At 30.8% G+C, this 18,742-nt stretch overlaps 1 protein-coding gene across 6 annotated transcripts in view; it reads left to right on the top strand.

Moving 5' to 3' along the window:
• LOC135126826 (uncharacterized protein) overlaps positions 1-18,742 on the top strand; it is a 212,987-nt gene that overhangs the window by 100,806 nt on the left and 93,439 nt on the right. For all 6 annotated transcript variants that reach the window (XM_064052982.1, XM_064052983.1, XM_064052981.1 and 3 more), the window contains exon 3: positions 5,247-5,342. In XM_064052982.1, coding sequence (XP_063909052.1) covers positions 5,255-5,342 — 88 coding nt within the window. In that variant the 5' untranslated portion in view covers positions 5,247-5,254. The remainder of the gene's footprint in view (positions 1-5,246; positions 5,343-18,742) is intronic.

The raw sequence follows: 18,742 nt of genomic DNA, 5'->3' as shown, positions 1-18,742 counted from the left end.
CCAAGTTTTATTTTCTTTGTGAGTTAAAAGTTTCATGTCCGTAATTGACAAAGTTTCTTTGCCCTAACACTATTAGTTCGCAGGTTAGAAAATTGTTAGATAAAACTTGGCTATCGCTTTTATTCCAGTCGAAAGTTTGCTTTCTTTGTTTCACGACTTCCCTAAACTTAGTTATCAAAATAAATCCCCGGATTTAAAAAGAGAGTGCCTTCACTCATTTTCAAATGAAGCTGGTAATTTTATTTTATGGGGCTAATTTCATTAATGTCCCAACTTTTCAAAAACTGGTTCACTTTGGTTGTCTTAAATCAACGCCGAATCTATCCCTATTGAAAGGGGAGATTACCCAATTACCGGTTTTATTAGTTAAGCGAAGAAAAACTTGAAAACTTTTTTATGGGGAGTTCTTTGTTTATATACGAGGGATAAAACACGCACGTTATAATGGAATTTATCGTTTACATAAAATTTTAATTTTTTTCATAGAAGATTGTTAGTTATCAGAAATTTAGTATTTTTAACCAACAGGTAATGCGTAGTTCAATTTAAGAACGCACAGAATTCCCGAAGATTTTTTTCTCTTTTAAACTGCTAATTTCTACGAAGTTATCATATAATATATCCGAACTTAATTTAACACTTTTTAGTTTATTGACTTTTATTTTATTAACTGAACGTAAGCTAAGGATTTTTATGACTGATTTTTGTCAAATTTTGTATGTACATTAGGAATTTTATTAGATGGTTAACCGCTCACCAAAATTTGGCTAATTATCTCTACCACCAATGGCATGACGTCATCTACAAAATTTACAACAATATACATATATTTTATTTTATAAAATAAGATACTCTTGCACTTGTGATGTATGAATTTGTGTTGAGTTTTCACCCTAGACATCCATATTTTCAGAAAGAAAATGAAGATTGTTTATACAATCTTGATTTTTGAAAATTGTAAAATGTTCATAAGACAACAATTTAACTCTGAAATTGTAGAACCGAACACTCTGAAATTTTGTTAACATTTTAAGATTATCGTAATGAGGGTAAAATATTAAACAAAATTTATTTGTTCACCTCTCTCAAAAAATTTATGACATCATCTCAAAATGTTTCAAATAAATTCTACCTAAAATGTGCAAAATATGATGAGTTTATACTTGTGATATATCATATCATTTCGTTGATAGTTTTTAGAATTGCTTATACAGAATGTCTTAAAAAATTAATGAATGAGTCAATTTATTTTATTGATTTTTGCCGAAAAAATCCTATCGAAAATGTGGCAAAATATGATAAGTTTAGACTTGTGATTTATCACTGAATTTATATTTTTTAGAATCACTTAACCCAAGTGACTCAAAAAAATTATGAATGAGTCAATTTATTTTATTGATTAAACCAGCACCAGGTCACTCCACTTTCCTAAAAATTTGGGAGTACAATACAAAAACTGTTGATGACGTCATCACAAAATTTTGTAAAGGATAAACTCATTTGAAACATACCCGTAGCACTCTTCTTTACATTTACTTTAACAATACATACATATTTTTTTTTAACTTGTAGGGCTTCTTGTAAAAAAAAGGAGATACGCAAAATCAAATTTTATAATTTTTTGGGAAAGCTGGCTATATGTTTTATTGTACTTCACGGGCGAGGGGAGTTCTGTCGAAATAACCTTCGACTAATTTTTGATTATGTATGACAAGATTCTAATACTTTTTTCATTTTTATTTTTTTCATAATTTCTTGCGCTAAGAAAAAAAATTACAAATAATCAAGATTCTGTCAATGCACGAAATATTTTTATTGTGCATTATAAAAAGTTGGTCTAAACTTAGTTACACAAAACTTCCCGCCTAAAGTTTAAAATTTGGATAGGTACGGACGGCATTCCCAGATTTTCTTGACAAGATCAATAAAATAAATTACGCCATTAATTTTTTTGGCTCACCCTGTATAACGAATTAAAAAAAAATGAATGCAAGTGCATACAGACAGGATTTTGACGTGATTCAATTTTTTGGAGGAACAAATAGAAATAAATTTTGATTTATCGTGCTAACGACAACTTTGCAAAATCACATAGTTTTAAAGTTATAGAATGTGATATATATTAAGATTTTATCGGTCTCAAAAATTAAATCGTTCAAATTTTATTTTCTGCAGTTTTTAGTTTATACAAGACTGTTAACGAATTACGGAATCGTATTCTGGTATCTTGTAAAACAGTTTAAAACACTCGATGATTTTGAACAGAACTATTTTAACTTTAATTCATTTTAAAATGTTTCTTCTGTTTTTATTTTCTTATAACATATTAAAACAAAAACATGCGTAGATTGTTAAACCATAGGGAAAAGAGCCTACCATGCATACGTTTTTCTTAACAAAATTCTGTGATAACGTCATCAACTTTTTAGTGGGGATATATCAATTCGGGTAGGTGTAGATAGTGTAATATTAATATTAATCACACCGTATTTATGACTTCATTAAAAAAATATTTTGCTCTGTTTATTATAAAACAAAATGAATAGTCTGATAAACCACAAATGTACACCCATACTATTTTGTCCGTTTTATGTAGGCTTTATGTAGTAAAATTTTGAGATGACGTCATCAAATTTTTGGATGGGGTAAATAAAAAATTAATTTAACGATTTATCATGCTCATGATAACTTTAGAATATTTTTAACATTTGAGTGTGGTCCGTTTTGTAGATTGTAATCAATGTAAAATGCTGTTTTACACTTTTGATTTTTTCGTAGAGATCAACATTAACAAATAAGGCCGTTTTAATAAACAACAAATACATTATTTTATAAAATTCAAGTAGGATTTATACAGCAATGTTTATATAAATTGTCTATAAGTAATTCATTCATCGCAATACCTCTGTAAAATTGTTGGGTCGCATTTACAGCACGATGGAGGTCACTTTCAACATTTTTTGTGATATTTAGATTTTTGATTGTAAAAATAAAACAATATATAAAAACATTTTATCTTATGAGCGCCAAAATTCTTTAATTTAAAAAATATAAAATTTTCTAACGCGTGATTATTTATATTTATAGATATAGATATATAACGTCTAAAATATGAAAACGTAGATATTTGTCGTCAGTTAGCGATTTTATTTGATAATTTTTGAAACTACTAGACTGTTGTATGTTTGAGAAAATTTTAAATGTACTTTAGAAATATCTTGTAAATGGTAAAAGGCGAAACTAAATCATTCCGATCAATTTGGCTAAGCATATCCTATTCAATTTTATAAAATAACGGCACTCTATTTCATATTAGACTACTCTAAATTCTTCAAAGGTTATCCTGAACTTGGTAAAACGCTGATTAGATCAAATTTATCTGTTTATCCCTTCCAAAAACTGGATGACGTCATCTAAAAATTTTGCTAAATAATTTCTACCTAAAATGTACAAAATATTGCCTACATTTGTGGTTAATCGTAATTTAAAGGTCTATCATGCGTCGCGATGTCGTTGTATGAGTTATATTTTCAATGTACTTACTAAATGAAACTTTCTCCTTCAAGTTAAAAACAATGGCATTCGCAGAATTTACATGTTTTTATCTGATCTCAAGATATATAAGGCCGCTGAGTTGAAAAGATATTGAAGTCAATAATTACAATTTGACCCGGCGCATCCACCATTTTTACATATTTTCTTGCTATAATTATATAATTACCAACAATGAAACTCGTAAATAATTTACGTATAAATAAAAATTTGCATTGTTTATAAATTGAACCAAACTTAGTTATTTTACTATTTTTACCAACTAGTTATTATTCATAATTTGAAGTTAGACAAGAAATAAGAATTTACCGTTCCGGACAACGGGATGAATATGGTACTTCAGGAGGCACATTTATAACTCAGTTTATTTTTTTATTACTTATTATCATATTATTTATTATCACATTAGAAAGACAACAAATGTTTTACCACATACAATAATTGACAATCTCAACAATTCCAGCATAGAACTAGTTTCGATAACGGCGCCCCAGGCGATATTTCCAAAAAAAAAAAAAATAGTGTTTGTAATTTATATACAAAATTAGGGTCAGGATTCTCTTATCAGTGTTTGAACTAAAATTAAACACGTTGTAGCCACTACGGAAATTTTTGTAAATCACAGATAAAAGTTGTCTGCAGTATATTTATGCAAATTAGTGGTTATCGGTACTGATAACTGACATGCAACCAACAGTTACCAAAGGCAGTAAAATTCAATGGTTTTATAGTGCTAGATTCTTCGAATTCCCGATTAGAATTTTGTAATCAGTTGTACTGTAAAATGATCACAAATCACGTGTTGTGTAATAGGTACAAAAAATATTGTTATTACAATGTCACATTTTTCGAAATTACGCTTTCCTATTCTGTCTAAATTGCTAGCAAGTGGATTAAACTACCATCATGAGAAGTAGCGAATGTAAATGAACCTTGTGAAAATTGAAGCAAATGAAAATTAACGATGGACACGGAAGTAAATAGATTATAAACCACTGACCTACCATCATGCTGAGTGACGTGTCTGTTTTATACCTTCAATCTGTCGGCTGCATAATTAAAAGGCTTTAAACAACTCGTGTCAGTCTTAACTTAATATCTTCAGAAGGGTGCTAAGTTATAATTTAATTTTTTCTTTGCTTTTCTTGAACATATTGACAAGTTAATTACTTCTGACACTCCCCATGCTTTCATTATAATTTCATATTGATGTAATCTCTTTTTTTGTTGACTTTCATAAACAGAGCGCGCATTTATACAAAATCGCGGCAGACATGCAACCGACAGAAAAAACGAAGCAAATAGGTACAATCTAAAGTTAAAATTTACGATCTCTTGTTTCAAATAGAAGTCCTGTTTATATATTGTTTCGAGTTGAAACTGAACTCCCGATTGTTCAATATTTGTGCTAGTGTTTCCCGATGCTGCAGATGGTGTCGATGTGATAATTCACGTTAGAAGATGTGACATTCATCCAATTATTTCATTTCGTGGCGTATTAAAAATGAGGGCGGTTTTCGTATTAAAAGCGCATTCGGATCAACCGTTAATGAATAAATTATGCGGAAATACGTTGCGCGCCCTATTGATTGAAATTAATAGCTCTAAAAACTGTCTCTGTCCAACTCGTCGTAAATTAATTGATAAATTATGACTACTGCCGACACGCTGTAACCTTTGTGCGCTACTTTCAGGACACAGTATGGCCCCAGCACACCGGCACACCTCAGGGAGAAGTTTTGTTCTGTCGATCCTCTGCCTCCAAGCTATATGTCTTCAGGTTACCAGTGGTAAGTTCTTAAAGAAAATATTAAGATATTCTCGACAGTATTTTCATATAAATCAACCGGTTTTGCGTATTAATCAGAATACATATAGAATTGAAGCGCCTAACTTTTTTTAAAAGGATTTCACTATCTACTATATGTAGATATAAAATTTATATATTTGTATATATCAAGACATTTCTTTCAATTATTTAATTAACTGAAAAATAGAATCTTGAATTATTCTTTGCATGTGTACCGGATATATCAGATCTTGTTTGGAAGGTAATATCTTGTATATTAATAGGTATATGAATTTATGTATCTTCTGCTGCTCTATATTTTTAAAAACTGACCTACTATTTTCTTTTGAAAACTAGAAATACGTGGCATTTTCTACCGAGTGAACATTTTTTTAAGTATCTGCATTCGCATCATTGAATGTTTTTATACTACACACTCAACTTGTTTAGACTAAAATCTAGTGACAGCAGTATAGTATAGTATAATATTTAAATGTCACATAAAAAAAGATTACTTGAATTTCTTTAACATATTATCATTTCTTATAGTCAAAGAATAATTGTAAACGATACTGACAGTAGAGGCAAAGATTCTGATATTTTTTTAAATATAATTCTTTAATATTGCAAGACACAAAATAGAACAAATATCGAGTGTTCAATTGAAAACGTCATCAAGTTCGCCTTGAGTTTTGTACATATTGTGAAGTATGACTACAATAAGCCAAAAATAAAATACATAAAATTAACGTTTATCAATAACTCTGTCAAATGCCAATTATCACAGTCTGAAGTAATAGAACACATGACTTTTTCAACTAAACATCTATTGATATAGATCTTAATAATATGTGTATATCGCGAACTAATTGCTAGAGATAAATATTAATTTTTGTACGGACAATGTAACACTAATCGCATCGATATAGTTTGTAGTGATCGTTTTAAACACACTGTACAAACGGTTGCAAAAAATAAGCATATATATATCTGTCTACCTATTTTATACATATCACCCGATAATAGACTATTATAACGTTGGGCTCATAGAAATTAATTTTTCTTGCCCAATTTTTTGTTAACTTATAATAATAATAATAATAATAATATAATATATTATCGAAGCTGGACCACTACCGCATTTTAGGATAATGAGTAAAGATTTGTTTAACAATATTTGAAACCTCGTTTTTACTCTTTTAATGACGAAAAATATGTTAAGTGACATCCATATGGTAACACTACTTATTACATTTTTCCAAATTTTTCGAAAATAAAGTGAGGCGTTTTTGAAATAATCGGAAAAATAAATCGGTGCCAACATATTTTTTAGACATTTATGTAATACTTACTATAATCTATATTTCTGAAACACAAACAAGGCTGTATTTTAAGGTCCACTTTTCGGTGAAGCTTCTTAATTAGAAACTCTGAAAGCTTGCAATCAAAAATTAAATACTCGATCATAAAACTTGAATTCTGCTCAGTTCCTTCATACTGTCTATCTTTTCGAGCATAAAAATTTTGGCTATTTTCTAAACACGAAGATATGTTTTATTTTAATACTTAGTATACTCCTTTCTAATCGAAATACCGTACAAAAAAAAGAAGTCGTCTGGAAAGCTATGAATTTTTTGAATTATTTGACACTTTATTTGACAGGCACATACCACTACTGTTATTCGATTTGTTTCAGTCAAAATTACTGATTTGTACTTTGTATAGTTTTCAACAATTGTGTAGAAAACATAAAAACTGTAAAATTAGGGCTAGACTAAAGACTTTTGACAGTTGTATATTAGACGACGGAAATTTCAAGTCTCGATTTTTTTTACTTTTCAAGCGTAAGCTAAGGGATATTGTAAATAATTCTTCTGTTTCCGTCTGTTTGTCTGTCTGTCTGCCGTCTGTGTCAATTTTTATTAGTCGGATAATCGTCGAAATACTACTACTACTAAATTGAATCATCACATTTTATACCAATATAAGAGCAGTGATGTCTGGTAGACTTGTTAGTCCTGCGATAAAATAAATGTTGATTTACTATCACAAAGGTCGCTTGTTCGATTGACTTATGAGTTACATTTTTTACTTCCCGAGCGTAAGCAAAGGAAGTATTGTAATCGAGTTCGTCGGCCGACTCTCTACTTTTACGTTTTCTCGATCTTTCATGACCCCTAGAAGACGAAGAAATAGATCTTTTATTTCCGTCTGTCCGTCCGTCTGTCCGTCTGTCCGTTTGTCCGTCTGTCCGTCTGTCTGCAGTCCCGGATTTTTATTAGACGGATAATCTCCGAAAGTACTGGACCAATTGTTGTGAAATTTTGTACTTATATTAGGAATATCATGTAGATGGTAAAACGCTAATCAAAATTTGTCTAATCATTCCCACCACTAATGCGATGACGTCGCTTCAAAATTGTACATGGTAAATGGGTTTTAAATTGTATAAAATAACATAGTCCTACACATGTAGTTTACGACTCCGAATTGAGTTTTTACCCGAAACGTCCAGATTTTTGGAAAAAAAAAATAAAAATTTTAAAACAACATTTTGCAATTTAATTTTGAATCTGCTAACCCGAATGCTTTGAAATGTTGCAGATGTTTTAAGGCTATAAAAAGCATCATAAATTTTTAGTCAAAATAGATTTGGTTATCCCCTCCAAAAACTTGATGACGTCAGCTCAAAAGTTTGTCGAATAAATCCGATCTAAAATGTACAAAATATGATGAGTCTGTACTTGTGATTTATCACTCCGTTCATATTTTTTGGATTTGCATATACCGGGTGACTCAAAAAAAAAATGAATGCGTAAATTTATTTTATTGATTTACTCAGGAACGACAAAACCGAATGCTTTGAAATTTACTGCGAAAAAAAACATAATAGGCATGCAGTCGACACGTTTCCGACAGCGAGGGAAGTACTGTCTAAACTCTTTAGACCAATTTTTTTATTAATCAAATCAAGAACGAGTCATCTCATTTTCTCTAAAATTTGAGAATATAGTAATGTTGCATCCGCCTATATTTAATATTAATAAACTTCAGGGGTAACGGAAGTTCTGTCGATATAACCTCCAAGCTTTTTTTTAATTTGTCATCCAACCGATGGCAAGTTTAAAATAAGTAAAGCTCACAGCTTAGAGTTTTTGATTGTCAGTGTAACAAACAAGTATTTGCCACCAAATTCAAGTAAAGTGGCAAACCAAACTTAACGACAATGAAATGTCATTTTGTGTCAAAATTGTATCTATTTACAGATGTGGATTTAGACGCAATTCAGTGTGGTATAAATTTAGGTGAACACCATAGTGTCGAACATATGCCAAGTGAATGTTAAAATCCACCGTGAATCTGTCACAATTTGTGTTTAATTTTAATAGGATTATTATCACTAGAGAGCGGATTTTATGAAATTTGCATATCCGTTATTTGTTGCATACTTATAAGTCTTGATATTTAATATGTGAACGAATCATTCTAATTCAAAAAGAATACAGCTATAAAAAAATTGCATATTTGCATATATTTGCCTTCTGCTGCATATTTCACGTAACGGGTGCATATTTTGCATTTTTATCAATTTTTGTGCTACTTTGAAAAAAAAATGATTGTCATTCTGTCGACATTTATCTAGAAAGACGAAATTTCATAAATCATATTGCAAATATTGTCCTGAGGTTCAAATAACTAGGAAAAGTTTGGATTTTATGGTAGTTTGAAGAAACCACTGGGTGTTAAGCCATCCTTCCAGGTAAATTCGCGCCCTAATTACTTTTGGAAATAAGTTCATCCCAATATTTTTGTTCCTTCCTTCAGTGTATTAATGGTATGATTGGTATGTTTTGTGGTGGTTGGAGGGACGTTATCCTATTATTTTTCATTTTTCTAGACCGGTAAGTATTTTTACATCTGTGGACGTGGTACGCAATTTTTCTGTTTACAAAGACATACTATAGAATCACAGGAAAAACTGTTTGTTAGAATATTTCGAAAAATATTTAAAAACAAATTGTTACCAAAATAGTAATTAAACAGTCGATTACTACTATTGTTTAATTTGTTCTGTTTGTATTTATTTTTTAGTAAAAGTGTGATTTATGTGTTAGTGAGATCTAATTAAACACTTTGCAATGTGATTTATGTATTTTTTGTAATAAAACGTAAGCTCGGAAAACCTGTTTTTGTGATTTGTAAATACATTTAGTTCTCTTATTAAGCTTTTTTTTTAATTTTTGAAGCATATGCAACTGCATATCTCTGCATATATTAAGAAAGTTACTGCATATTTCCATAAATTTGGTGCATATCATATGATCATATTTCCCAAAATTTTGCTGCATATTTTCCGCTCTCTAATTATCACTAATGCCTAATTTCACGTTTTTTACTTCCCGAGCGTAAACGAATACTTTTATGTTTTCTCGACCTTTCATGACTTCTAGAGTACGAAGAAATAGGTCTCCCGTTTACGTCTGTCTGTCTGTCTGTCTGTCTGCCGCCTGTTCGGATTTGTGTTTATATTTCACAGTTCGTCGAATACAAATACAGTGATTTTTTCTGTGATTTGTTGTCTATGGCCTGTTTTCTAGCAATTTTCTGAAAAGCTTAATTGCATTCATAATAAAGTTAAGTACTGTTAAGTATAGTCATAACAAATGTTGTTATTAATATTATTAATAAAATAAAAATATCTTTAAAAAATCTTAAATGTCTTAAATATTAATTTTTTGACTGGAGAACAAATGGGATTCGTTTGTTATTTTTTGAGCTTCAGATACCAGGGAAGTTAGATGCAAATGTTTCGTAGCGTTTTTTAGTAAACGTGAAATTATATACTACCTACAATATAAGTTTGATATGAAATTTGACTTTAAAATCTGGAAGGATCGCTTAAAAATTATAATTACTCTAAGACTCTGGCTTTCTGATGTTTCACCTTACAATGCAACCTGTTGTTAAACTTGGCATATTTGTGTAAAACGCTACGATACGCATTTATACAGCTTTTAGCGTCTAAGTTTCTTTAAAAGTAACATAGTTTAAAAAATTATATCAGTAGATGGAACACGCAACAAATCACCAAAAACGATGAAGAATAAGAATTTTTTAAATCTGATATGTATTATTCTACAGTGCCATAGATATTAGAATAATTCATTCTGCTTTTAAAGCCAATTTTTTAATAATAGAATTTTTCTAACAAGGAAACTAGTCTGAAGTTAATTAAATCGGATATATTTTTTTTAATTTCTGCTATAGTTAGCCATATGCTTACGTCAACAGTGAAATTGAAGCGGGTTACGTAAACGTCATGGCTAACTAGACTAGAATTTTAAAAAATCAGCCAATACTAAGCTCTGTAGGCCCCACTGTTAAATATATTTTTTCCTGTCGTTTCTTATTTTGTTGCTCTTTGCGATATATTCTGTTATTATTATTGACTAACAATATTTGCAACTTTTAAGTTAAATCACTGCTCAATCTTAAAATCTGCATGGTTTATTATTCATTTATTTTGTTTCATTATGGTCCAGACGTCAGTGTCATGAAACAGTGTCACAATTTTTTATCATTTGATGTGCAGCATAAATGAGACTTGTTTGCATGTGCAATAAGTATTTCTTTAGTTTATTCTTTAAATTATTTTACCCAAGCAAAGTGTTAGAGTTTAATTTTTAAGTCCACCGCGGCTCCTTTAGTTTCCCTAAAACTAAGAAGATAATGTCCTTTCAGTAACTCGATTTACGTTTCACAGGCACTTGACATTTAACTTTTTATAACTAAGTCTATTATTTTTTAATTATCTAATCTTGTAACAAAGTCAGCTTTTTATCAGAGAAAACCGAAGTACCGTTTGTGCTTTTGTGTACTTTTTAACTTTAATCTGTTACACAAATTATACATACATACATATAATATATTTTGAAGTAAGGAATGAAATATTTTTGATATTATTTCTCCTGCACAGTTCCCAGTTAATTTGCATAAAAATACAGAAAAGTTTGTCGCTATTCACACCAATATCTACTGCAACGATTTAGCAAATATGGTCCTGAATGCTGAAACGCTTTCATCCGAAAGCTCAAGAACGAGCGAATAACGGATAGACTGTGGATAAGAAAATATTGCATACGTTTTTCATAAATTCATACAAATTTTTTGACATACAGCACAAAGGGAAGTATTAAAAGATTAAATCGCTGTAAATTTTGTTATTGTGGTGAAACCGTTGCGATAGATTAAAGATTTCCATTACTTTCTAATATCCGATTAAAGAGGGTAAGCGATATTTCCTCAGAGAGAATTACAAGATATAAGCTTATTACAGGCGTACTATTCTGTAGCCTCCGGCTTCACTTTGTCCCACCCCTTTTCTTGATATCATTAGACTTACAAAGCAGTGATCTGTCGTCTATATGGAGATACAACCCGGTTCCTACAATATGTTTACGTAAACCGTTTACACATACATCATGAATATGAACAACAAGGGACCTGAAATATGTTCTTGCGGCGTTGCGTAATGCATATTAACCAGGTAATATATTTTTTTAAGTGGGCTTATGTCAGACTTTTGCGAATTGTGGCACAACGTCTTCTTCGTACTTATGATCCATTTAATTCATGAGGGAAAGTGAGAATAAATCAATCACTTTTATTAAAACTGAGGTTTCTTCAGAGAGTTTATAATAAAGGCTAAATTTTGCACATGACTGAAGTATCCCCATTTCACATATATTATTACGGAGATTCCGGAATTTGTAAATCAGATATGGACGTTTTCAGTACTCACTATTGTAATTTAGGAAAGGTTAAATATTTGAGATTTCGTTAAATTAGAACGTATTTATGCATTTTGACAACGATTAATAATTCAGTAATTACAATAAAATACACATTAAAGTAAAATGTCTCACAATCGACACACGGTCTAGCTTCACTAATACAAACGCGTGTTATTTAAATTTTGCAAATTCAGTTTTTTTCTTGAATGGTTGTAAATTTGAATTTGTTTCAAAGGAGTGGGAATTTTGACACAATCAGCCTTGGACAGATCAACTATTTAATAAAAATCGATACACACGGTAGATGGCAGACAAAAAAGCAGACTGACATACTAATGGAAACTGAAGACCTATTGCTTTGTGGTGTACAGATCATGAAACGTCGAAATAAAATGAAAGTAGCCAGTCGTCAGATAGACCTTATTACAATACTTCCTTAGCTTACGCTGGAGCAGTAAAAATATGTTCTCAGTACATGCTTAACTTCGACTGTTCACGTTTATGGTTTATACTAAACTAAATGATTCAACAATTAAAGACGTACAGATAACCAGGATCAATATATGCATTTCTGTTAAAAGAAAATGAAATTTGATTGGTTTTCCCTCTTCAACACAAATGAGAGGGCTAATTAATAAATGAATTAATTAAGCTACATTGGAGCAAATGGGTCCATTGATTATTTTAGGTGAGTAGCTGATTTGTGATATTCGTTATTTTATTATTATTAAATATAGATGGGCGCGACATTTCTGTATTCATACATCTTCAAGAACCGTTCTTGATATGATTTGATTAATAAAAAAGAATTGAAAATGCTAGGAGATCGATTTGTAAATCGGGCGCTCGATTACGTATTCGAGACCAGCTTGTCAAACAAAATCAAGGTAGGCTCATAAACGGCAAGTACAGGAATACATTGTTTTATAAATTTTAATTATTCTTCGCTGCGCAAAATGTCGAACTGACGTCATGAAATAGTCGATGGCCATGATTATTAGGTAAATTCTGGTTAACGTCTTACCATCTATACGTTCGGAAAATAAAAAAGTATTAAATATACGTTCATTAAAAAATACAACCTTAGATGCGGTATAGCTTTTACTTTCGCAAGGTGCACACATTAAAAAAATTATGTCTAAACCGATATATTTTTACGATTGTCTCAGAAATGGTTCAACAAAGTGCTTATGAAATTTCTAAGAAAACTGCTACTTTATGATTAGTGTTACATTGTGCATAAGGAAATATATGGGTATACCTATGTTTAAAAAAAGGCGAGATCTGTAGTTGGCGTATTTTTTAAATCTCTTTAACGATAGTATCTGATTTGAAAAATTAATATTTAGCGTTCATTTGTTTTTGTCTACGACAGTGAATGTGGTTTTATGACCCTCTATGTATTTTTTAGAGATTTTTTTCTGAATTCATTGATGTATCGATCTGAAATATTTTTAGACATTAATAATAATTTCCAAAAACATTTTTCATTGAATTATTATTTTCGTGCAGAACACGAGACTGCAGGTTTTTTTCTTTAGGTTTGTTTGTCGTCTATCGGTTAATGTAATAACTTACACGTTATCTCAGGCATGGTCTAAATTAAATAATTTTTCTAGTATTTGGACGTAGTGGTTTTATATTTGGTGCTACATTGTATATGTCAAAGTTAATATACTGTAAGTTGATTTTAAGTAGTAATTCTTATTTGGGTGTATCGCCACAGATATCACTTTGTTTGTTATTATTATTAAATAACGACTCAACAATAAAAGATTTCGGTCTGAATAGCAGACATTGAGAAAAATAGTTTACTCGTCCGGTTCCAACTTGAGGACGTTTTTTGTACCTTTAGTTAAACATACACGGGAAGAAAAGACTACAGTCTCAGGGGTTGTGTTTTAAAAACAAAAGGTGCCCTGGAAAACGTCAGTCTTTCTAAGGTGTTCTTTTTAAATTTTAAAGGTTAGTAATTTAGTCAAATAACCCCTGAAAGCAAATTCTAAAGTGATCCGTTTAAACCACCATTTTTCAAAGTTTGGTATCCTAGCGACAGACAACATTTCTCGAACATAGTTTGTCCAGGGCTGGCTAAATTTGGTCATTGATTAAACACAACGTTGGACAGCGTTGCATTTAAAACACGATTTAGCGCTCAGACACACTTTTAAATAATAAAACAGTTTATTAAAGTACATTTATTTGTTCCTTTAAACCATGGATTAGTTATTTTCTTGAAAAAAATATAAAATAAATGTAATTTCAGGATGAAGACTTGTTCTCTATGATGAAATTAATTCTGTATCCAGACTTTGTTTGATGCACGTATTACATCTGAAAGAGAAAAAAGTGTAACGAAATACTACTTCGTAAATGTCATAGAGTCATTCCGACGAATGGCTACTTTCATGTTTCCTTGACGTTTCATGACCCCTAGAGAATGGAAAAACAGATCACCCCTTTATGTTTGTCTGTCTGTTCGTCTGTTTGTTGTCTGTGTCGATTTTGTTAGACTATAATCTCCGAAACTACTGGAGTGGTTGTTCTAAAATTGTATATCGTGTGTACAGTAAAAGACTCATCAAAGTCTGTGTGATCATCCCCAAAAACAATTTGATGTCGTCACTTCAAAGTTTTACATAGTAAATGTTACACAAATTTTAAAAATAATATACTTCTGTATCTATGGTTTATCAATCCGCCATTATTTTTTAACATAGATATTTAGATTTTTGATGAAAACGTCAAAGTTGTATAACATTTTAGAATTTAACTTAGAAAAATCTTGCAAACGTTTTAAGGTTTCTGTTTAAAACTCGCTTGAAACATGCATATAGCATGTTTGTGTACCTGTAGTTTAATAGTCTACGTATATCTTTAATCTTTATTTTAATTTTTAGGGATTATTGTATATAAAAAAAATAAAATAAAATGAAATCCGCAAAATAAAATTTTGTGATTTTTTTCCAATGAAATTGAATTTCTTTGACAATAGGTGCTTCAGAGGTAAGGGAAGTTCTGTCTGAATAACCTTAGACCATTTTTTCAGTTCAAATTAAATAAAATCAGATATTTTACGTTGCTTTTTTAAACTGTAAAAACTGCATAGTAACACCCTCCCAAAGCAAACTTTCCACCTTTGCAACTTCCTATCGACTTTTTTCATAGCCTGCGAACCGTGGCGCCATCACACGGTTTAATTCCTAACTCAGCTTTCGAAGCAATCTTTGCCAATAAATCTCAAATCCTGGTCTTGCAGATTGCATCGGGCAATTAGTTCCGAACCGTCGACAATGGGGCGTCGTATGATTAGAACTATCTGAAAGAAATTTATGGCGACAGTCGGAGAAGTGGCGTGCAATCTTCCAGAAATCTCATGTACGCGCCGGATTCACCCTATATAAAAGGTGGCGTGACTGTGCTTTAACAAGTCTCTTAAGGTCTCTGCCGACGAAGTTTTGCCGCGATACTCCAAACCGATAAAGGGTTGACGTCAATATGTGCTCTTGTGAAACCGTGCTGTAATCACAGGCTTATGACATGCTCGTACTGTGCGCATACAAAAGCGCACTTGTGCGACTGCAAAAGGAAGCCTTAAGTGCATAATTGCTGGGATGCGCATAAAGAACGGACTCTTCGTGGTGGAGCTTAAAGAAATGAAAATATGATTTTTTAGAAGGGACACATATGCGAAAGTTTTTCATAAAGTGACATACCTGAGGTCAACATTCTTAAGTAAACTAAACTGTGATAAATTTTATCGCTTCTTTATGTGCGGTGTCTTGTTTTAATTAAGTTTTTATGGAAACTAAAGTTAACACTATTGAAAAAGTGTTGCATGTAGAGGTGACCGTAAAATTAGGTGACAAAAAAGTGAATACAAATAAATGAACCTATTCATGGAGTGGACATTTATGATCTTTTTCATAAAATGATGTTTTATTAATGTAGAGTGTGATAACGTGATAATTGTTTTTCACACTTTACAGATTAAGAACCGATTTACGAAGTCTTAAGTAAATATTTGATTGGGATTAAATTTCTACTGCAACATTATTGTACCACGGGACCGACTCTACACCAATCAGATGTCGATCAACGCCTCTTTAAATACGTGATTAATTTAATCTCATTTAAAATATTATGTAAAACCTAATCTACTGCTGTAATTTAAATTGTTTACTTTCTTATTAATAAGTATGTTATAATTACGCAATGTTTCATTCCAAAGGGTATGTTTCAATAAAGTTTTGTTTAAGATTTTGACGTCATGACTTTGCTGGACGGGATAAACAGATAAACAATTCGCGTTCTGCAGCCTTTAAATCAACGATGGTGCCAATCACGATTTCAAAAATGTCTTTTTTGGATACAAATACAAAATAGTGTTTTGAAAATTTCGAAATTCGTTAGATCAGTTATTTGAAATTTATATATTTTAGAAAGAAGCGTCCATATAGTCGCAAGAAAGGAAAGAAAAGGAGATGCTTTGGTTTTTGGTTAGAAAAAGATAAATTGTATTTAATATCATCGGTACATCGTCTCTAATTTACCATTTCGACATACCCCATAAACCCCAACAATAAGAGTAATTTAAATATAACATATGAGTCAAATTCTATCTAACGTTAAGATTTTTCCATAAATCGACTAACTTACATATTTTTTCCCTTTTAAGAAGGCTTCCAGTGTCGTAAATTTGCTAATGTGTATATTTTAACAATGAGAATAGATTCCAATACTGAGCAGTGCAGTCACAGTGTGTAACTCTTAAATATCTTCGATTCACTGGAAAGATAAGCAAAAGAACATTTTCATGTTTTTGCCTGCTTTTGTTATATTTCAGTTATACACCACATCACTTTCTTCACTATATATTTTTTATGTTTAAATGTATCTTTGCAAAGATCTTAACACTTTATTCAGAGACGATTACTAAAAAAGTAAAAAACAAACGTCTTTTATGTTGTCATTAAACTCATTTTGTGCAGTAAATGTTTTTCTTATTGTAACAGTTCAAGAATTTTCAATGTGAAACAAGTCATCACAACTTATAGTAAAGTAGCAAAAAAATGCAATATAAAGTTTTAAAAGTTGCAATTAAATATAAGACATGAAAAGTGCACATTTCAGATTTTTCTCCAGGGTTATTCAAGAAATGCAATTAAAATGCAATCGAAACATGTTCAGAAACTTTATAGCGAAAGATAAGTATGTTACTCTTAGTAGTTGTAATGTGATATTAAGAAACTTCTTTGTTCTATAAGAGACAAAGATTAATTTTGATTTAAAACTTTTGTTTGAAGGTGTAAATTTGTTCACGCGTCATATTAACTGTTGGAACAGTTATTTTATGAAATTTGTCTTATTGGCTTTAATGTGCTGTTGGCTTTATATGTAATTGAGAGTCCTTTGAAAAAGCAGTATTACATCTGAGTAAACTTTAGTCTGTTTCAAGAACAGGTTAGAAAATATTTTCCTATTCGCTGGCTAATTACAACCACATTTTTTTAAACAGTTATTAAATAGAAATATTATAATGAAAACTAGTGTATTTTACACTAAAACTTTCCAAAAAAGCAGATGACTCGTTCTTAATTTGATGAATAAAATATTAATTAATTTCTTTGAATCACCCTGGTCTCAGTAATTCTAAAAATTATGAGTGCATTTTTAAGAAAATTTTGAGATGACATCATAAATTTTTTGGCAGGGGATAAACGGATTAATACTGATTCAAGATTGACCATGCTTACGATAACTTTAAAAAGCTTCAGATTTCAGAACATTTGGTTTTGTAGTTTCAAAGTTACATTGCAACTAATCAATATAGAATTCACAAGCAAAACTTCGATGTAAACTACTTTCGGGTACGCTTTTTTTGACATTTTACAGGGTATATCGTTGCTAAGAACTGTTCATTCTTTTAGAAGAGAAGAAATATCCGTTTAGAAGTTCCGTTTATTTTACTTTTTACTTCCAGAGCATCAGCTAAGAAAGTGTTGTAATCAAGTCCGTCGGGCGACTTGCTCCTTTCCTATTTTCACGATGTCTCAAGACTTCTAGAATGCGTAAAAATAGGTCTCTCGTTTTCGTCTGTCTGTCTATCTGTCTGTCTTACTGTTTGTCTGTCTGTCCACAGTCGGTATCGATTTTTGTTCGACCGATAATCTCCGAAACTATCGAACCGATTGTTGTCAAATTTTATGTGTCGTGAATATCACGTAGATCGTAAAACGCTAACCAAACTTCGATAAAATTTGATAAAAAACGTTAAGTAAAAATAGTAAAATAAAGGGTTATATATTTCGAAAACCACTGGCGGTATTTTTTTTATTTCAAGGACGTAACGTACATTTGAAAATTTATGTTGTACAGCAGACTTATAAAATTAATTTTTTAAAATTTAAATATTGCATCTTCATTGGTAGATAAAATTGAAAACACGTTTACAGGTACACTCAATAATGTCGATCGTCAGGTTAGAATTCGTAACTTCTAGCATTGGAAGCTTCTTAAAATCAGGTTGTACTTACAGTTATTATTCACTTTTGATATATAATGATGATACTTTTAGTGCTTTTTGTAAGAAGAAGCAGAAACAACA

This window comes from Zophobas morio, unplaced genomic scaffold (genome assembly GCF_036711695.1).
Source record: "Zophobas morio isolate AGI-343-1 ecotype UQ-CSIRO unplaced genomic scaffold, CSIRO_AGI_Zmor_V1 ptg000011l, whole genome shotgun sequence".
NCBI classification, from domain to species: Eukaryota; Metazoa; Arthropoda; class Insecta; order Coleoptera; family Tenebrionidae; genus Zophobas; species Zophobas morio.
This window is presented reverse-complemented; position numbering and strand designations above follow the sequence as displayed.